The 22,416-nt window shown below is 42.6% G+C and overlaps 1 protein-coding gene across 3 annotated transcripts in view; it reads right to left on the bottom strand.

The window, feature by feature from the left end:
- Positions 1–412: 412 nt before the first annotated feature.
- LOC119170552 (cell adhesion molecule Dscam1-like) overlaps positions 413–22,416 on the bottom strand; it is a 178,429-nt gene continuing 156,425 nt past the window's right edge. The window contains exons 16-28 of one of the 3 annotated variants that reach the window (XM_075887134.1): positions 19,823–19,954; positions 17,589–17,756; positions 16,970–17,040; positions 16,247–16,496; positions 13,907–14,005; positions 10,537–10,725; positions 9,202–9,495; positions 8,022–8,213; positions 7,268–7,554; positions 6,464–6,530; positions 3,629–3,779; positions 2,202–2,329; positions 413–1,774 (exon numbers count right to left, since the gene is read on the bottom strand). In XM_075887134.1, coding sequence (XP_075743249.1) covers positions 1,716–1,774; positions 2,202–2,329; positions 3,629–3,779; positions 6,464–6,530; positions 7,268–7,554; positions 8,022–8,213; positions 9,202–9,495; positions 10,537–10,725; positions 13,907–14,005; positions 16,247–16,496; positions 16,970–17,040; positions 17,589–17,756; positions 19,823–19,954 — 2,087 coding nt within the window. In that variant the 3' untranslated portion in view covers positions 413–1,715. Of the gene's footprint in view, positions 1,775–2,201; positions 2,330–3,596; positions 3,780–6,463; positions 6,531–7,267; positions 7,555–8,021; positions 8,214–9,201; positions 9,496–10,536; positions 10,726–13,906; positions 14,006–16,246; positions 16,497–16,969; positions 17,041–17,588; positions 17,757–19,822; positions 19,955–22,416 lie in introns of those variants that run through there. The other 2 variants (XM_075887135.1, XM_075887136.1) reach the window with 2 other exon arrangements.

Below are 22,416 nucleotides of genomic sequence, written 5' to 3'. Positions count from 1 at the left end.
ATTGTTATTGGCATTTATGCAGAGTTCTTATATTTTTGTAATATCCTAATGAAAACACACTGTTCTTTTTTACTTCCTTTCAGTTTAACTATTGAATCTTACTGGCAGACAACCACGCTGAGCATTGCGAAAAAAAAATTGGCCAGAATAGGTGAACGCTACTACTACTTTGATTTTTCTAGTGAAATTTTTTATTTGTCCCTTGCGGAAAAAAAATTCACAGCGTTGTGTAAAAGATACTGGACCAATTAATTCACAAATAAGGCCTTACCACAAGGTGGTGTACTACAAGCTCCATAAGAGCTTGCATGCTCCTAGCGCACTGAAATGCATGTGCTGACTCATCACAAGACCAGTAATTGAATACAGGACACTAAAATATAATAAGAAGAGACAGAGACATGAGACGAAGTCGCTTGTGCTTTTTTATTTCAAATCTATTCCGCATATTGTCAATATGTACAAATATATCTCGGACCTTCTCCATTCACTGGCAGTTTTACACAGCATTTCGCGAGTCATGCGCGCTGCAGGTAGGTGTTTCTAATGAACGGAAACTCTAAATAGTAAGAAAAAAACTATGATACTTCACCCTTGCTGCTGGAGCTTTGGCAAGAAAGGGAGTGTACAAATTTGAACCCTTCAATCGTAGTACATGTTTTTTTAAACCTATGAAACAAAATAGAGGATTTTACGCTGTGTACGTCACGGAATGATTTTACAAACAGCTTATATATGCCTCAGCCACGCTTTAACCCTGGGTGAACGAGTTTTTTCTATTCAACTTCTTGCCACGCGTGCGTAATCATTCGTCATTCATTCCTATAGAATTTTTCTTACTGTACAAAACAAGTCATCTTCGGCAGTCATACGTGCTGTGCCATCCTCCAATTGAGGATACGTGGTCTATATGTACATGTGCTTGTTCACTCACTTCAAAGTACACACAATGTTGGTACGCTCGATCGCTGCCGAAAAAGTACAGGCCACCGCACTTGCAGACACTTCTCTGTTAATATCTTCGACATTATTACACAAAACTTTAATATATAGAGAAACCTAATGTTTATTTGCATGTGACTCAAATTATAGAAATGAAGGAGTCGACAAACTCCTCCACAATTATGTTTCTTGCCCTTTTCATCGTCCTGTTAGAGAGCGTAGTTGTTCGCCTCCAACCCATGCCTTTCAACATGTGAGCCGGGAGCGACTTTATATTGGTAATCTCGCGTCCGTATGCAAACACCATATGTTCACAACAAAAACAATGTAAGAAACTTAGGTGGTGCAACTTAGAAGGTGCGCTGTTAATCTGACCCCATACAAATACCAAGACCCTTGATTCTTTCTTTTTGCCACCCACTGTTATGTTTTAAAATCAAGCATGCAAAGAGTTTTACGCCCCAAGGTCTATTACCACACTTGCTTTCCAAAGTAGCAATGTGCTGTTTTGCGCACGCATCCGGAAGGTATACAGGCGAAGTGACGTACTCAGTGGCCTGTACTCTGGCGACAAAAAAAGTGAATAATTTGTACAAGTATGCAGCTATTAAACGGCAATTTGTCGCTGTAAAAACATGCGCATTTCCTCAGCGGGTGGGAAGAATTTTTTTGTTTGATTATCTCGCTGCTGTCAAGGCAATGGAGAAGTCACGTTGATATGAAAAAAACATTGAGGCCCCGTCGGTGGTCTTCCTGTTCCTTCCGCTGCGTTTCTATTGGACAGATGCGTACAAGCTGTGCCGTTGGAGCGACGAACGATAATTCATCTCTGCTGTGGAAAAAAAAACAGCCGAAGGAACGTAGCAATCATTAGAAAGAATGAATTATGCTCATATAGTTTTCATGCTCGCGTAATAGGCAGCAATATTACGCTTGTTAACATGCCACACGCAGAAAAATTGGGGCATAAGGTTATCAACACTAATGCAACTACTAAAAGCATGTCATTTCTAAAATCACCTTCTTATGCTTCCAGGTAGAAGCACACAGCCAATGCACGAAACGTACAAATAATGTCACTCGAAAAATCATGGTATAGCTACGAACACTGATGTATTGGTAATTTTCTTGCTGTGACATGCCCACAAAGTTTCCAAGGAGATGAAAAAAAGAATGCTGCTTCTTTTTTTCTACCAATAAGCAAAATTCGCCAAAATAAAAAAATGATATCACGTAATAGTTATGCGTCATGTACGCACCCTGCTCAAGTCGCTCCAGGTCCCTGTCGCACTCTGTGTCCGATATTTCAATAAACTCCGGCAAATTTCCTCCAGTACAAGGCGTGTGAAATGCGCTCAAGTGCAAGTCCCGTTCACTTAAACACCACCTGATGAAAAAATAAGAAGAAATGAAGAAATAATGTAACCGTGAAAAGAAGTGGCGTTTTTAAAGAATATGATGTGTAGGCAGATGATTGTAGGCAGATTGTGTTGTGATTTCGGGTAGAAAAACAAGCAATTTCGGTCACGAGTCTGAGAACTGGTGATTCACTTCAGCCTTAGTGTCTCTGGACGCATAGGTCGAGAGTGTGCATAGTGCAGATGAACTAGTCTGGTGCGAAAAGCAATCAATAGGAATAGAAAATAAAGAAAAACAACCATCACTCGATAAGCTTATCATTTTGCTTCAGAAAATATGATACATAAAATACTGTTCTCGCTGAATGGTGTACGGTGCTTATGCGCATTTCTTTTTCAAACGTATGCCTGTTTCCGGTGATTAACCACGTAAGTTTTGGTTGGGAGAGATGTAAATGCTGTTGGATGACGCCGTAGTGTACGTCTCCCAACAAGCAACTACCACATTCCTTAAATGTGCCTGGTCCGGTTACATCTTGACTAATTGCGCTTGTGAATGAATTTGATGCTAACACAAGCAGATATGCGTGAAACGACACGACGTAAATATACTTAACTTCTACGTAGTATCAAATGCAGTTCACGCAGAACTAAAAAAACCCAAAGATATTAGACAAATCACACAAAATTTTCTTGAAGTCAAGGTTCCAATTAATTTGTACCGTAGCCAGTCTGAAACTTCTTATATGGGAGATAAGCGATGGCCATATACGACCACCATGAGTCATTTAGATGGCCCATTAGCCAGTTGACAATCAGTAGCATGCATCTATATATTGCTTGGTGCCATTCAAGAAATGCAAATATTTCCAATAAAAAATCATCAAAAACAAAAGTTCTGGGTAAAAAGTGCATTTATCAAATTTTAAACTGAAAACTTATTTCAGTTGGAAAATTATTACCAAAGAACTTTTGTGCATGTACCCTAATGCTCAAGTTTGCTTTACAACCAATGCAGCTTCATCAAAACATTCGTAAAGTATAATACAAACTTCTTTTTCAATCTTTTCGTAACATTCTTTTGTGCCTCTACGTTACCACTCGTAGAGATTACAGCATTAACGATATACATTCAACGCTTGGTACCGCGAACATCAACTCCATGTTGGAGACAACAGTGAATCCGGTACGGCATGCGTGACGGCTTAATGGAAGGAAAAAGCGGGAAATGCGTGCAGGGGAGATTGATGGAGTCAAAGAGGAGGAAAAAAAGATCAAGAGGGTTGGCAGACCTACCTAGCGGGGTCTACAGGAGGGCGAGTATTTACCTGTCCGGCCGGTCGGACTCGCCGGGCTCGGACCAGCGATAAGCGGTGCCCGACGAGTGATTGGGAGGTTCTTGACAGCCGCTATAACCATACGCCGACGGGCGTCCTTTACCAGCGAGCCGCTGATAGTATTGCTCCTTTTTGCACATTTCTGAAAAAATAAAGAAAGGCTGTAACACGATGACGATAACTATAGCAAAAGCACACGCTACGACGGGTTAAAATTGACATATGAAGTGTTATCTCTCTCGCGAAGCCATGATGTAGCCGAAATATCAATGAAGTTGTGTATTTCCTATTTGTACCAGGGAATAGCACACTTCTAGCGCCGCAAACCACCTTTAACGTGGAAGTGTTCGATGCGGGAGTCAACCAAGACGTTGATAACGTATTTACGTCTGAGAAATCGGTCAGGAAAAATTACAAGCGTTCAGACGGTAAGAAAAAAAAATGAAAAAAAATGTTTTGTACACAGGAGATGAGCCACAATCTGTCGGTACGCGATTATAGCAGACGGAAGTCAAACCCACTGTCACGACTGAAGGAGACTTCGCAAACGCGTTTTTTATCTGTCACACTTTTCTTTCGCAAGGTTTTAGGCTCGCGTTGTGATCTCGCCACCCAGTGGTGGAGTGAAGTAATTCATGTTCTTTGTGATAAACTCAGGAAACAAGCATTTGCACCATTTATACAGCCCCCCCCCCCCCCATTCGAGGATTTTCCCAAAGAAGTGTAATCATGGTCTCCGTGATCGGCACCGCTTGCAGCCTGCGTGTGGCGGTGGTGGAGATCACAATGTAATTATGTCAACGCCTTAACACCCAGTGAGGTGGTAGCCGAAGCGTTGCTAATAACACCCCTTCCTATTAAAACATAGCCCATGGCCTCTTGCCTAGTTGTCATTTTGTGTTCTCCGCTTGACCTGTGAGGTACCACGTCCGTAATAAAGAGGAGACAGGATTCTCGATGTGTTTCTCTTCATGTTTTTAGCATGGCTGTGGTTGGGCCCCTCTGTTAACTCTTCACCGTCACTATTCTCGCTGTAAAACCACTGTATCTTAATGCACCTTCCCATGAAAACAAAACGGCCTCAGCAACGCTAGCAATGGCGCGTAGCCGGAGCCTATTTCATAGGTCATGTCTAATACCTCATGACAACGAGTAACGACTGCGAGCGTTTTTGTACCATCAGCGGGATGAAAGCTTTCACCGCAATACTGTAGAATAGTGTGTTACTAGTGAAACTTCGAAATAGTGACTGCAATTGATGACGAAGAAGTTGCGCTATTCGCTCTTCGCGTCAGCTTGTGACCACTTCGGAGGAGTGAAATGAAGATTCTGCAACGCCTACTGCTTCCATTTCACTAGCACTGTAAAAAAAAGCAGTCTCAATAAGCTCCGCAGAAAGGCAACGCGTCCACGAGCAATTAGTGTGTAAGTGAGTTTTTGGCGCAGTTAGCGGCACGTCAACGCCAAGTAGAGCGTCTTCGCACTTTTACTCTGCCTTACGCATTCCTGAATATTGTTCTTGGGTACTAAATTCATGAACAGTGTGCAGATTACCCTATAACCAGAGAGTGCACATCCCCTTTCGTGCCTCAAAAAACGACAGATCAATAGGGTGCAACCACTCATTATGTACAGGTTGAAGTCATCTTTGCAAGGAATTCACAATAAGCTATTTCGAAGGGTATGTTAAGCGTCACAACTGCCAAAAATGTTTAAACATGCTCGTGTACGTTAGTCGTTGGGACAAAAAAGACACATCTTTCCCGCAAAAGCGAAGCAATGAAGGCAATAGCGACAAACCGGAAGGTCACGCGCATGATGGGAAGCAGATCGAAACGTACCCCACGTTTCGCACGCACAAATGACGCACAAAACGTACTCACAGGCACAGATGAATGCGAATAAGCGTCTCAGTTGTTACTTCGCTGTGTCTGAAAAGCACCTCCTGTTCGCAAGCGGAGGCTGTACTGCGATTTAAGTGACCTTTGTGTGCCCCGTAACTACAACAGAATCGTTCCAGTGCAAGCCCACCGCCAGTCAAGACGTATGATACTCCACACCGGGAGATGAGGGAGCGTGAAAGATCGTCCACTCTCCTCCTCTCTGCGTGCCAATGTACGCGTGAGAGATGAGAGCAGCCATGCGCTCGTTGCGCCATCTTGCTGATAGTGCTGAAAACATGATAGTTCTCCCAGAGATTCGCGCCCACAGCAGTAAGTCGTAGATATAAACAGCTTGCAGTTCGAACGTTGAAGGAGGTACCCCTCGGTGGCTCAGTGGTTAACGCCTCGCATTCACGACGCGGAGGTCCCACATTTGATTCCACGCGCCGTACTCTTTTCCTAGATTTTTTTCTTTCTTGCGTTTTCATGTATATATACGTATACATATATGGTGAGTGACGGCGACGCCGACGCCGGCAGCAAAATTCACCCAAGAGTGTCCATATAATTGATATCGCAATAAAATGTGCCATCAGGCGTCAACCAGGGTGCGTCTATATCAAGTGGTGTAGTGGTGTTATAACTGCCAAACACCAATAGATGTAGCGCAAGCTCTCACATAGCAATGTCGAACAAACGCTCATGTACTTCTGCGAATGCACGTTTTTTCAGGGTTTTTTTCATCTAGAGATTTTTTCTTATACTCGTAAGTTCGAAAAAGCAGAAGAACATATATATGTATACTCTACACGTCAATGGTAATCATTTATTAATAGCAATTACAATAAAAGCTATATATTCGTATTCAGGTATGTTTATTATATATTTGAGTTCACGTAAACGTCAATATCAAGGCCAATCACTTAGAAAGAATTGTACTCACCTATGTGGTTTTGGAGCTTGTCATTACATGAAGAGTGCTTATGCTCACTTTTAAATGCATGTAATTTCTGAATAAAAGAAAAACAAAGACAAAATGAATCGCTAATTAAAGCCTTGCTAGACTAGCATTACTTTTTGTCATGTTGCGCTACGTTCGACCAGCCTCTAATAGCAATAAATACTTTACCCTTTAGCACGCATCCATAAACCACGCATTCCTTGTTAAAACCAACAAATTATCATTAAAAGGTCTCAATTGATTCTCTCAGAACAAAGGTGGCTTTTGAACTGCCACTTGGTGTACCGTAGTGGCCTCATACTGGTGTTACCAGACAATGGTCCAATGTTTTGTAAGGCGCGACAGCATCTAAATGGGCAGCTTATCTAATAATCGAGGATACTTAATGCCAATCCATACGTCAATTCAGCTTTCCTGATTGATCTAAAAAGGCCGGATAAGAAATGTCGTTTTTCAACCTGTGGTTAAAGTCAAAGCGTCTCATTGTGTCGCTACCACGTTCGGTGCTGTAATTTCGGTTTCAGCGAAAACTATATTACGTAAATATATTTTTTTATTAAAAATAAATAAAATGACCTGAGTTTGGGCGTGCTCCTATACCATTTCAGCATTTATTGCAGGGCACAACACAAGAGCAGAGTGAATGAAGACCCAGGCGCAAACGGGCCGCACTGGAAGGCAATAGCCTTTCCCTGTCGTATTTCACTGTGTTCTTGTGTCCAGCTATTGATGCTGGAACGACAAGATACCGCATTAAATGTAACCCTTATTTACAAGAACTCTTACCGAGCCATCCCGCGGGTGCTGCGGCACGTCATACGTGTGTTCTACCATCCTAGCCGATGCGTAGGGAGACATGGAGACTCCAGCCGCGGCCATGGCGCGAGGACAAGGCTCATCGCCGTCGTCGCCTTCGCTGCCACGTCGAGAGATGTCGGGCAGCTTGGACGACGCGTACGGTGAAGGGTAGTACTCGCGGCTGCCAGCGTCTCCACCGCCACAGCCTCCGTGGGGCTTTTCTAGCTCAGACATGATGAGCGAGTCCATTTTCAGGTCCTCGCACATGCGCACGCCTGTTGACAAAGGGAATGGAAAAAGAGAATTTCTCCACATTATTGAGATATAAAAAAACCTGTGTTAAAAGCTCCGGGTTAGCACGTATGAGACAGTTCGAGAGTGCGTGTATGCAACCACCGCGGCTGCTTTCGGTCTCAAACGAGCAATCCCTGAAATTGTTCAGACTTTTATTTCCATTCATATATTTTAACGCTTGCACTTTTTATATTTTGTTCGGTCGTCACCGTGACCGCAGTTTTTAGAACTCTACAAAGAAAACGTTCATTTCAATTATTCATATAGCTTTGCGTCCTCATGTGTTTGCGTCTTGATTTTGTGTGTAGAAAATTGCCATATCTTACAACTCCAATGCTGCAAGAGCACCAATAATTCTTTTATACATGAACCATGTCGGTCTCACTGTTATCTAGCGTTATCAAGCGCGTATAAAAAGCGAATAAAGGAAACAGTGAAACAGGCATGCCTTCATAAGTGCTGATGGCTGATGGTGGGGTCCCGGAAGACCTTCTCCGGCAAACGAGCACCATGATGGCCACAGTGACGGCCATCAGGACAATGATGGAGCAGCAAATAGGCACGATGATAGATAAGCTTCGATACCGTGGGCTAGCACTGTCACGTCCAGCCTCAGATATTTTATCCGGCTCCAAAGGATCTAGAAAACACGCTTAGAATAAGTACAGCATGTGCTGAACAAGAATATGGCAGATAATATGTACGATTTTGAACAGGCCACTACGTCTGTTTAGGTGCCTTTGAGGAACTAAGAGGGAGAGAAATAAATAAAAAGAAGAGAAAGGGAGGTTAACCTAAAAGAACTAGTTTGCTACCTAGTACAGGAGAGAGGAAAAGGGTCGGAAAGAGGATAGTAATAGAGATATATAAAATAAATTAGAAAAAAAATCACATGCGCACACAGTCAGGGAGTTACGGTCACAGTGGTTTGAACAGGCCGGTTGTAGGCAAGAAGCGCAGGAGCGCCTTCACAGCCTTCTTCTGTGGCATAAAAGTCCTGTCGGTAGCGCAGAATTCTTTCTTCCGAAATAGTTTGGTTGTCCAGTTAGCCTAGTGCATTGCAGAGTGGCTGTCTCTGCGAGCAGTATTGTGGGTATTCACACAGAATGTGCCAACTTGTTTCGTCACTGACGCAATGGTCACATGCAGCTGTGTCGGCCATTCCCACGCGGAACTTGAGGAACGAAAGTATACAGAAATGGTAATCATCTGTGGCTTTGTATTCAGATGTAACCAATATTTCTGTATTGTTCGTCCGTCATACCAAGAGTGCTGAAGGAGCTTGAGTAACTGGCATCGCTGACTTACACTAATGAACGCAAAAAGACAGAATACGAGTACAAACAAAATGTACCGACCCACGCGCTCCCTTGTACTTCCTGCGTAGAGCAGACACATTTGGCCTTGCTTAGGGACTATAATGAAGTATATGACGTATAAGCATAATCTATCAACAAAACACGTGACGCATACTATGCGACAATCTCTAAGAAACACGCGTAACTCTCTGCACTGGCGTAACAGGATGAGCACTGTGACAATTGCCAAAAAGTGACCCGTATTCTTAACAAAGAAACAGAGCGAAAACTCTGACATCAAGATGAAACTATGTAAGTTATTCTACTCACTTCCTGCGAGGGTCAGCGTGGCAACAGTGTACTCTGCCTTTGTGGAGCCTGCGCTGTTATAGGCAACCACGAGCACCTGGTACCAGGTTCCAGGCGCCAAGTCACCGAGGATCACCACGTCTCGGTCAGGAAGTACACGCGACGACAGCAGCGTCCAGTCCAATTCGTCACGGGGCCGGTATTGAACCAGGAAGTGGCTAATAGGGCAGCCACCATCACGCCATGCGGCCAGCACGAGGCCAAGACTGGTCACGTTGGGGAGTATTGCCGCCTTTGGCGAGGGAGCCTGGGGGGCTGCCAGGGATAGCAGGGTAGTATTGCTTCAGTGATGGCACGTTGTCCTGGTGCTCCTAAAAGGCGCTTACACGCTGCACCTCTTTCAGTCACTAAGTAGGGAATGACATATCATTTTTGAAGCCTTTGGTATACCTATTTCTTTGCCAAGCGTTTTCAAACTTTTGAGCAGGCCTATAATGTTTCATTGTTAAACGACATGCAATGAGTCCAAATATTGCCGATATAGAGCACCAGTGCAGGTCATAGAAGCAAGACGACTATGGCACCAAGCACCATAAGCCAAGCTCTACAATAAAAAAAACACGTAACATAACAGTTGTTGCAACGTGAAGAAGTAAATGATCTAAGGTAAGAGAAAACGCCAACGAGCAAGGTAAAGTGGGCGTTTGCAAGCAAGTGTGCCGCATACAGCTTATTGCAATGCACGATATGAATATAGGTACAGCCTTCTCTTTCAATACATCACCCGTAAGATTACACGATGATGTCGCTGCCGTGATGATCAAGCAACCATTAAAACAAAATTGAAGGATAATTTCAGCAAACTGCATCAACAAAAAAAAACTGCGGTTACAAAGCTCAAAAGTGAGGCATCCATAATTTTTGTGCAGTATTTCATCTAAATTTATCAATAAACTTACGTGTACTTCCCGGGAGCGGATGTTGGAACTCGAGCCCGACTAATTATATCTGGGTACAAAAATATTATTTAGACGGTTGCCGCGTTTATGTTAACGAGCACTTCGCTCACAAACTGTGCTTTTCTGAGATCGCACCCCAAGACAACTTTTTGACAAGGGCTGCGCACCAACGCGAGTTGACGGGCGTGCCCGCACGAGGATGCGCAACTGTGTTTCCGTATCCTGGTCCGACTGTTAGCTATGCCAGTGCAGGAGTCACATTACCAGGGGTTTACTTTACTTGCTTCGACAAGGGGACAGCGCTACGATCGATCACACCCGTGCGAAACAGTACACGCACTATTTTTTATCAGTGTGCAATTAGACAGTCGAATTATCGTACTCATCGCTCACGTACCTGTTCCCTCTGTTTTGACTTGCAGCAGCTCTTCGGGCTCGCTACGTCCGTTGCGATTGAAGCTGAGCACAGACAGTGAATAGGTGCTACCGCATTGGAGACCTTCAAACAGGTAGCTCCCCTTGTCGGGAGTTATAGGAACCTCGCTCCACTCAAGACCCTCCTGCGTGCGGTAGCGGGCAACGTAGCCTGCGTAGCAATTCGAAACAAAACAATGAGCAAGCTTGCGTAGTACTGTATTCGGCAGGAAGTAAATGCAATCATACAAGATATGAATTAGCACACACTCCTCAACTGGATGCGTTTTTTGTAAGCCACACAGTCTATTACTGGCAGGTAGGAAGTATAAAGTTTTATCGACCAAAGCTATTTTTGTAGGTCTCAGTGGTCTTGCTCATGGGATAGGATGAAGCTCTCACGTATCGAATGAACTAGTTACTAGACTCGCCTACCAGACGCCGTTCACTGCCAAAAGAAGCACACGAGGTGGATGTCGTATTTCTCGTCACGCATATCTCGTGCGCGCTCCAGGTCTTTCGGTCTTGCATTTTACATGCTTTCATAAGGGAGCAATACAATTGTTTCAGCATGTAAACAACGACGTACCGGTCATTAATCGAAATCTGCATAAAATACATTTAATGAAGCACGTTGGAATTAAGAGGTAAATAAACAGGTCTTTAAAGGCAGAAGAACAAATAGAAAATGGCTGTTGTTCTTCAAGAAAAAATCTCGTTGTGATGCGTGCCACTGGTGCCACTAAAGCTATGCATTACTGTATGCTCAAGGAAAAACATTATTACTTATCAACACATCGAAGAGACTACGCCCCCTCTTACTGGTCTCATTCTCTTTATTGTTTCGTTTTCATTGTGAACATCTGCAGTAGTCTCGTCCCCGAACAACGACCTATGCGTTGTACTATTCCAAACGAGTATGCATACAGAAAGCAAATAGGCCTGAGCGCCTTCGCCACGTAGCATCCGCGAATATGCGAGCGCAGCTGCAGCGCGCCGTACTGAAGGGGTGTCACGCCGCACAACCGCTCGATACCGCCGACGCTGCCGAAACGAGGGAGCAGCGACTCACACTCGGGCGTCGTATACGATGCGAAAGACAACTCGTAGGCCAGTCTCTAGGGCATAATCTCGACTCCGGGGTGCCTGACCCGTATTCACACTTCCGGGTTTTTACTCGCCTAAACATATTATTCGCGATATCACGAGCTAAGAGACTCCATGTCAAGAGAGAACGCGCCAAATTTTCACCATGTGAATTAGTCTCGCCATTGTTTTCTAAGTATGAAAGCATTGAAATATTTCACGTTATTGTTCATTTGACCAATCTTTCAGTGGGCATACTCTGAAGGCTCTAATTACCAAGTGCACAGATTTGGCAAGGACTAACCAAAAAAAAGAAGCTCGACCTAGCTTATATTATATATATATATATATATATATATATATATATATATATATATATATATATATATATATATATATATATATATATATATATATATATATATATATATATATATATTTTACTTGCTTTAAGTTTGGGTTTACTCTGTGTTTAAGTAATGGTTTTATGCCAACTAAAATGAAACGTGAGAATCAGATGCACACCTCTTCAATACTCCGACACTATGAACAACTTTTTCCATGCATCTGTACTGTTCCTTTGTCGCAATTTCTTCACTTAGTTAAGTCGTGCGCTTTTGCGGAAAGCATTCCACTAGAAAAAAAAAGCACTATATTTTGCTACAGATGTATGGTTCAATGGGCGGTTCCCGCCAAAGTAACGTTAAAAAGGTTCGGTGCAGTATTAGCTGATGTGAAAGTGGTAGAAAGCGCAGAGCAGTTATTAGGGAGCTTTAGAATACCGTTTGCAAGCGCTCGGGCGTTGCGGGCGTAGTGGGCGCCATACGAGTTTTAGAATAGCATTTGCCCTGCTGCGAACCGCAAAGCACGATCGCAGCGACACCATAGGCTCGAAACCAGCGCTTGCGGGCCACATGCGGGCCGCCATCACCACACGCAATTTCAAATATTTTGCGCGCGGTCCGCGAACGCGAACGCCGACTCGCGTTATGACGCATGCGCAGTGGCAGCGACCACATCGCAAGGGCTCGCGGTGCGCTATTCTAAAACTCCCTATTCACCTGCGCTTCATCGGCGCTGGTGTTTACGTGCAAGCACGTGCAGCTGTCCTCATTTTCCCTCTCCTCCTTTCAGTTATTCTCAGCCTCACAACCCTTCTCTACCGCATTACTTCTTGTTTTCCATCCCCATGCTATGGTAACTTCATTCACGCGTATGACTATCCCTCGCCATCGTCCTTGCGCTTACCCTCACTTTTGTTCGCGCCCCTTGATCGATTACACCATACAGTGCTATAACATGTTTACCCCCCCCCCCCTACTTCATTCTCTGTTCTTTACCATTGCATTACTGGTACGCTTTCTGACGTCCCACTTCCAGCCAATGTTGTATCAAACTATACACATGTCTATGCTACGCCTTATTCTCACCACTGCGCTTTTTCCTCCTCATCTACAAATTGCCCCGCCGCGGTGGTCTAGTGGCTAAGGTACTCGGCTGCTGACCCGCAGGTCGCGGGTTCGTATCCCGGCTGCGGCAGCTGCATTTCCGATGGAGGCGGAAATGTTGTAGGCCCGTGTGCTCAGATTTGGGCGCACGTTAAAGAACCCCAGGTGGTCGAAATTTCCGGAGTCGTCCACTACGGCGTCTCTCATAATCATATGGGGGTTTTGGGATGGTAAATCCCACATATCATCATCATCCTCATCTACAAATTACTTTCACTCTTCCTCACTGCCCACTTCTAATCCTTCTCCACTGTACTACACGTGGCTATAGGCTGATTCTACCGACCCCTTCAACTCATCTACCAATCCTTCCTTTTCACCCTCACTTTTCTATTTTCCCGTACTATACTGTGCCAGAACACGCTATATATAGTTTGCTTGTGGCCTCCTATATTTTGATATGACATGCGTTCCTTTTGCACCATGCACTTTTCTCTTCCACACACTCATTTCCTTCACCCACCCCTTTGCAATATTTTAAGATACATTGACATTGCTATGTATAGACTAGCCAGCGTGTATATGACACATTAGTTGATGCTGAGAGCCCAGACCTCTAGAATGCTCTTGATTTAAACTATTCACAGCATGATGGAATAAGCCAAAATCTGGGCCACAAAAAATATATAACTCTTTATCCCTATACCGAGTTGGCCCTCTTTGAACATCAATAAGTATACTTGCTGCGAGCAGGAAAGCGAATATTTTTAGGGTAATGCACTGCGCGCAAAGGTTATCAAGCTACTTATCCAGACTAACCTTCGACGACTTCTTTTTCTTCGTCTTGTGGCGTCCAAGAAAGTTCAATTGAATCTTTCGTTCTAGACGTCACGGTCACCAGAGGTGGTGGTGGTGGATCTGTATAAAACAGTCATGTTTTCTGCCACTTTATTGATGAGGGATGCGCAAACGCGCTCCCAGATATTGTAACCATTGTGAGAGCACTGCCGTAATTCTTGAAGACATCAAGGGCTTTTACTGTGACACCGCGCGAGTAATCAGAAAGAGAATATACAGAAAGTTCGTTATATAAATGCTATAATGATACAACAACCCTACAGTACACAAAAAGCTCAACTTATGTACTTTATAGCATATTTCGATCATTGTACAAAAAAAGTTAAAATATATATGACCAGCAATAGAGTTTGTTTGTGTCTGCCTTTACTCTTATTTAACTAGTCATGTCAAGCTATTTTTTTTCAGCAAAATATTTCATTATATTTAAAAACTGCCACATACTCAATAATTATAATTTTTCGCCAGTGTGACAAAATGAGTATAAATATACATTCATAGAATATGCGCATTCGCAAGCATATTTAGGCACAATCATATAATAAGTCATCTATTTAATTTAATACACAAAATAATATATCGACCATAAATATACGTCCTGCCCACTTTCTTGAAGTGCTGCAGGTATTTGCCCCAACACCACGACTGAAAATATTTTATAACCCTTTAGGAGGACCATTTACAAGGATGTAGAATCAAAATCCTTAGAAAATATTGTGCGTCAAAGGTATCGGGACAATATGCGAGCTACATTTCGAGGCAAGCCTACAGCTCTCGCTCATGTCTAAAAAAATGTCCAGTAGTGCTAAAAATTATAAAATAAGGAGGTATTCGCGCGCTACCTGCGGCGATACCTTTGCTGTGTCATAAGGCGTCTTAAAATGCGCACAAAAGCTAATTACAATAGGATTTGAAAAATTAAAAATAAACTTTTTAATCAGTGGAAGTAAGTTGCCGAGTCGAAAGAGTTAAATATGTTCTTCCTGCACTCTGTCCATAACCACTTTAAAATTTCTCAAATACGGTCACTGGTATACACGGCGAATCAATAAGTCTCGCTAATTTAGCAGCGAAAATCAAAACAGACGTACGAAACAGCCCATCTACCATTTACTTCAAAAACGCCTTCAATGATGACACTTCCCTCACCCTTAGCGACCATTAATCTAGATACTTCGTTTAGTGGCAAAGCTTTTTTGCCACATGGCTGCTTATCGACGCTAGCTTATATTCCCCCCCCCCCCCCCCCCCCAATCCGACAGAAATAGTGCTGACATCGAGAGTGTTCTTAAAGTGAATGGCAGATGCGCTGTTTAGTGCACCGGTTGCTGTTTCGCCAGCTAATTTGGGAAGATTTCATCGCTCCGGGGTGATTAAGAGTGGCTGCCTTTCAGAGATTATGAATTCGCTATGGACTACTTTCAGCAACACCTAAAACTCACCCATTTTATTCGACAGCTTATTTTCTTTAGTTGAAAAGTTAATTTTTTAATTTTATAATTGCTGCCGTAATAATGTTCCTACCCATCTTCAGATGTCCTATGCGTCAATAAAGGTATCGCCACGAACAGCATGTGACTACCTTCTTTCTTTAATTTTCTAATAAAGTTGGACCCATTTCTTGAAACGCCCTGTGATTCGATATACGTCGTTACAGAGCACTGAGTGCATAGTTTTTTTTTTCTTGCAATAAGAGGTATAAGGGCAGTATCAACAAGTTTTTGTCGTCACCGTTGCTGACCCGTATTAAAAGCAGATCAATAAGATCCCCCGTGCATCGTATGTTCTGCTCCTGGGTAAAGCGAACGGGGGTGACAAAGCTACGAAAGTGGCTGAAGCAGAGATCAAAGAAGCGACCTACCTCCATCTCACGGTGGGCGCATACGCTAAATTAGCGTGCGAGCGAGCCCTGATATTGATGAGTATCGAAGGAGATAATATACACTTCACCAGTCTTGAGCTAGCATTAAAAAGAAGTGGTGCGACCATGTGGATAATGCATTTCTCGAGGGGCAGCTGTGAATTTTGATTATAAGTGCGCGGTCGCCATCGCTGGGACGCAATATTTCGGTAGGCATCAGCAGATGGCTCATGTTACTCCTGATCTGTTGTGTTCTCAACTCAAAGTTACTCTGCGGAACCTGTGTTTTGCAGGGTTACGTAGCCGGAATACAAAAGAGTTAGTCGCTAGTCTAACTTCGTATAGCGTTACTGTTTATTGCTATATTCTTCATTGCTTCGCCCCTGCAGTTTCACCGTGCGTTTTGTTCCGGTTAATCTTCTTAAAAACAATGCACTGACCTTGCTCGTGCGTCTGCACCATGATCTCGTCGGAGAGCGGTCCTGCTCCTTTGTCGTTGTACGCTTGCACTACTACGGCGTAGGCAGTGGCCCGTTGTAGGTTATCCACGACACATCGCGTGAAGGGGTTGCCCGGCGAAGATGAAGATCCCGTGACGGTCTTGAAGACGTATGGCTCGGTGGAGCCGTGTACACGATAGCCAACATAATAACCCTGGATTTCGCCGTACTGAAGGTGCACTGGTGGTGGCTGTGGCATGGTGTTGCGCAGATTGAAAAGAAGAGTGCGAAGTGCAGAATTTAGAGTCATGAATGCAGGAATTGGAAATTTTGCAATTCACAGTATACCATGCAGTTTCCATTTATAATATTGCGTTCTGGTTAACTCTACTCACATCGTAGTTCAAAGAACATCAAGTGCGTAGCACACAGCTGTTATATATATTTGAGAAAGTCATAAAAAAGTGAATACAAGTGACACCGAAATGATAGAAAACTACGCAGATACATCAAAGACAGCTGATCATTTTCAGAATGAGTTTGCTCATAATTATAGAGATGCCTTCGGTAATACATTTGGTATTTTCCGTTTCAAATATTTGGAGTACAAGATACTTTCAAAGCGATACGTAAGATCGTTAATCTTTAATTGGAAGTAGCTGGCCTGTGCGCTAGATTATTATCGCTGATCACGCGTTGAAGTTACCCAATGAAGCGCCTCACCTTCCATGACACTTCTACTTTTCTTGAGCTGACTGCTGTCACCTTCACGCTCTGAGGAGGAGTTGCAGGTACTGTCAAATATCACGAGAAAAAAATGTTTTTAGTATTTTCTCTCTTTAGAATAGCAGCATGTACATGCGATGATCACATTGAGTTATTTATTTTTATAATCATCCGTAGTACCTTCAAATTCTATTACCACCTGATTGTTTTCCACTCTTTGTCTACAAAAACTATCAGGTTCTGCGATGTTGTATATTTCTCTTTTGTTGTCAGCAATGACTCCTTCTATTTCGTTCAATGTTTTGATGTTCATTTCAGAACTGCCACACACTGTTCTAATTACAATACTGCATTGAAAACTGTCGTCATGCCTTAGTGCACACAGAAAGTCGCCTTCAATATAATGATTTCAACTACCACCATCTGACGGGCCTGCTGATGCAAAAAAAAATTAAATGATGTAGCGCATTCATACGCCTTAGTGATATAGTTACGATCAATGGGTTAGTAATAAATTTGCGCTGGACGTCACAAAGAGGCTCCTCAGAGCAACCGTAAACAATAACTTCTTTTTTCTGCATCATTCACAGCAAATGCAATCTGCTCCGGCATTCACCTTCTCCATCGGTGATGACCGTCAACGCTTCACTTGGTGGCCCTATACCAATGACGTTCTCAGCGAGCACTCTGAAGTTGTATTCGGTGAGTGGATGCAGGTCTTGCACAGTAACCTGGCTCTGGTCGGCCTCGGCCACCATTTCGCTGAGTTGCTTCTCCCATGACTCTGCAGCGATCAATGGTGACAAATAGTGAATGCGAGAACTCTCAATTAATACCGGGTTCAGAACTTTTGAATGCTTCTAAGACGATGGCAATAGGTCAGAAGAACGATATTGATGAAATATTAACAAACCATTGTGTTCTTTCAGGTGTCTACTTCAACGAAAACAAATATTGAATGGCTTTATTTAACTTCACGTAAAATTCTAACCTCTTAAAACATAGCGCCCAGAAAATTCATGAGAGTAAAATAACAGCTAAACCATAAGAGTGAAGAAATGACTGCGATAGTAACACATTTTATTGTCAAAAAAGTTTCAACAAGCAGCTAGGAACTTGCAGAGCACCGCTCATGCACAAAGCACGCACAAAAATAACACTACACAGGACATGTGGGAACAGTTGTCACAGTTGTTACATCGTGTTTGGAAACCATGTTTTAAGGATCGACAACACACGAGCAAGCGCTCCTATTGCTTTTTTTAGGTGTGACACTGGAAGTGAGCCTAATACTTTTACTGCCTCATGGTGGCATCCGACGCATAGGGTGCTCGGCGTGCCACGTTGCGAGTTGCTGCTGAAATTAACCACTGTTTCGTGTGCGTCTGAAAACAAGAAAAGAAAATCTAGGAATGTTGCTTTAAAGCACACTTTGAGTCATATTGAGGGTCATAAACAATGCCCTAAAGAATATTCGTATCTGCGCCCTGATAGCGAGCGGCAAAGGATGTTTTGAGATAGCTCGGCCATATTATGCTGGTGGATGCATGGCGGGTAGCAAAATTGTGCAACGCGGGGCGCGCTGCGGAGTGAGGGATGACACATGCAGTCACTGGTCACACGCTTTGAATATTTTTATGTATTTTTCATCTCGCAGCAGAATATATATATATATATATATATATATATATATATATATATATATATATATATATATATATATATATATATATATATATATATATATACTTTATTTTGTTTATTCCATTATGTTCCGTAAGGAGCATACGTTATTTAAACAAATTGAATAAACAAAATGAACAGTATATATATATATATATATATATATATATATATATATATACTGTTCATTTTGTTTATTCAATTTGTTTAAATAACGTATGCTCCTTACGGAACATGATGGTGACGACATATCAAACCACCGAGAGTTTTTGTATAATTGCCATTACAATAACAACAATTGTGTATGTACGTGTACTGATGAATCACATATTTTCTAACACCTGAAAAATCGTTCAAGAAATACCTAAAGTGGTATTCTTTTGTAGGTTCATTGTTAAAATCGAAAATAAAGGGACATGAAAAGACGAGCACAAGGACACACCAAGTGTTCAATTGGTTCCCGCCTTGGTAATTCTTCTCTTAGCCATTTCCTGTAACTGACTTAGTCATTTTGTTCTCCTATCACTAGAAATGGCCGGCAAGTAAATGACAAGGTTCGTACCTCTGGTGAACAACCGCAAATAAAACTACAGCTACATGAACATTGATCGCATTGTTCTTACGCGGGTAGAGTCCATTTAGTTGCCAATTTCCTGAAGCTTATTTTCAACAGCGACACAGCTTTTGGTGCGATAAAAAAAAGAAACTATGCGCTTCTTGCTCTTAGTCATTTGCTCCAACGTTCACATTGAAGTGCAAGGAGCAGGAGACGGTCTTTCTCGGTGCCTGAAATCTTCCACACTTCATTGTTGCATATGTTCTGGCTGATGAGGTCTTCTTTTGCTTACTTATACATTCAAGATTATCCATCGTTATCAAAAGGGCGTGTATGTCGTTTTTAACCGAGAAATGAGCAGCGTTACAGCAAAAATGCGTCGGGTCAGTATACCGCGTCCGACATTTAAAAAATGCCCAAATAAATTGAGGTTCCCAAGAATTGTTCGGCACTTATGCATGCACATAACCCTGTCACAATACTTGAAGTAATTAATAATAATAATAATAATAATAATAATAATAATAATAATAATAATAATAATAATAATAATAATAATAATAATAATAATAATAATAATAATAACATGCAGAAGAACCAGAAAAACGTACCGATGCTCCTCTTGTACTGCACGATGTACTTAGTGATGGGCGAGTTCCCATCATTCGGGCTTTTCCACAGAACGGTCACAGATCGGCTGAGCACGTTCAGCGCTTCCGGTCTGGGAGGTTCATCGGGCCTGTCTTGGAGGAAAACACAAGCATGGCGGCTTGGTTCACAGGTAGGAGTCATTCGCAGGAGCTCAAAGTTGTTTTTCTTTTGTGCATATTAGTTATATTTTATTTCTCAACGAACAAAATGAGCAAATAGTACGATAATGCACCCTGAATGAGGCCACAAGGCAGTATATCTAAAAATGTTTCATTAAAGCGGTCTAGTAACTACTAAATCGTGCTGGCTTCTAAAACGTGCAGGGGTTTTCTGATGTAATAATGCTTTCCGCTTTTTGAGACCGGAAGCCACTTCACTTCGCCTTCTTCGTGTTACCCCGCGTAACTTGTAAGCTTATCCGGAGAGTGCGTAAGTAGTCAAGTGCACACAGAAAAAAGCCTAGCATGTTGTCTTCGAACGCTGGAAGAGATATATCTTGGATGCCAGAGTTTAACAATGCACTTCTTGTGCTTCTGCCGGCTTTGTTCGCTATTTCTGGTCAGCACCGCTACCGGCACTGATGTATGACAGTTTAATGCGGATGTTATAACTTGATATCAACCGTTAGGCCTCCGCTTAATGCTCAATATTTTCCCTTCGGTGGTACATGCACGCTCTTATTATTAGCCTCATACTCTCAGATATTATTTACTCCGTCCCCGCAAAATCTGTCAGTTACTCATGCGAACAGGAACCCACTCTCTGGACACCTGGCCTGGCTGGTCCGTATAAACAACCCATCCTCTCAACAATGGGTCAACTACATTTGAAGACTGCGCAGCGCCAGAACTGCCGCATCTCTACGTCTGTGGCGGACACCCCTCATTCATTATGAATGTAGGGACAAAGGCAGACCGCGAACTAGTGACTAGAGGCGTGAAGTTTACAAGAAACTAACCGGAACGCTAAGAACGACTTACGCACATTTGGTTTAGAAGTGGCCTTTACAGCACCGGCATTAAACGGCTCTTCGTCTCTTAAAATTTGATAATTTAATGGTGAAGTTAAGCTGTGTGATTGTCTTGCTCTTAAATAATGTATTCAAGTTGGGGACAAGAAGTTCCAGTGTTAGGCCAGCACATGCATAACAGCACTGATGTAGCTGAAATCTACTTGTGTTGCTACGCAGGTAAAAACACAGTACTCTAGTACTTACAACTGCACCCTTTTATTTACTGGTGTACTTATAAGAATGTTTTTGTTTTTTTTAATATTGCTCGATAAGAACATATAGAAGTAAAATTAACTGTGAGCAAGTTTAGCAACAGCTATTGTTTGTGCTACTAATGCTGAAGTTTAACGTTAGTTACAGTCAGTAGTAATTCGGGTGCACACTGCAGAAAATTCGAATTCAGTTCAAGGTAATATAAATAATTCATGACAATTCACAACAGCCGGACCGATAGGCAAATATACAAAGCAAGTAATGCAGCATGAAAGAATTTCGTTGCCGCTATTCCCCTCAAAAAGTGCCACAAGTGTCGCTTTTTTTTTTTGAAAACGCTTCGCAAAAAACATGTAAATGTATTTCCGGCCTCAGTAAGACGATCCTCCGCCGACTTAGATTTTTGAGGCATCGCTCAACTGACAACATGCACCATTTATCCACGTGCCAAATGAGAGAACCTCTGTCATAGAGGGAAGGAAAGTAAAGAAGCGGAACTCAGCGGGAACCCAGGGAACACGAGAATCGCGATAGAAAAGGCGAGCCCGAAAGGAGGTGACGAGCGGTAGGGCTAAGCGAAGACCGATCGATGCCCAGTCTGTTCAACACATTGCACGCAACTATGAGAATATATGCGCCCAGCAAACACTTTACGTGTAAAGAAATCTGCACTGCGTGCGCGGCATGCCTGAGCTCACGTTCACTCCCAACCTTTTTTTTTTGTTCCAGTTTTAATGCGATATTGTTAAAGAGCTCGTTTCGCAGAAATTCCGGCATCGGCGTAGGTGTGGGCGTCAGTGTCGGCCTCGTTGGTTGTAAGCAAAACATGTTGCTCGTGCCCGAAAAATTGATAAAGATGCAAATAAAATAAATTCTGGGTCTTTGTGGGGATCGAACTCGGTTCGTTTGTATGGCAAGTGGGTGTTCCGCCAGAGAGCCACACGTCTGCTTGTGAATACAGTGAAAATAACTTTCGCTGCTTGCATATACAGAGAAAATAGCTTTCATGCTTTACAAACGCACGCGTCTCCTATACATGCTTCACAATACAAAATGTAGCATTGCAATAATAATGCGTGGTGCGTGCGTAATAACTCTCTTGAATGAAAACGACTCTTCCATTTAACCGTCAAATATGAGATAAACGTTGGAAATACCACTTTCTTTGAACATGCTTCTTGTACACTATTATGGTTATAACCAATTTACAGCGTGCATAAATAGAGACTAGAAAATTGATAACAACAAAAAATACATCGCATCAGTAAACGTTGGCACAAATACGATACGGCGGATATATGAGTGGCCAATATCAATGACAGGTCGAGT

The sequence above is a fragment of the Rhipicephalus microplus genome, chromosome 2 (genome assembly GCF_043290135.1).
Source record: "Rhipicephalus microplus isolate Deutch F79 chromosome 2, USDA_Rmic, whole genome shotgun sequence".
NCBI lineage: Eukaryota > Metazoa > Arthropoda > Arachnida > Ixodida > Ixodidae > Rhipicephalus > Rhipicephalus microplus.
This window is presented reverse-complemented; position numbering and strand designations above follow the sequence as displayed.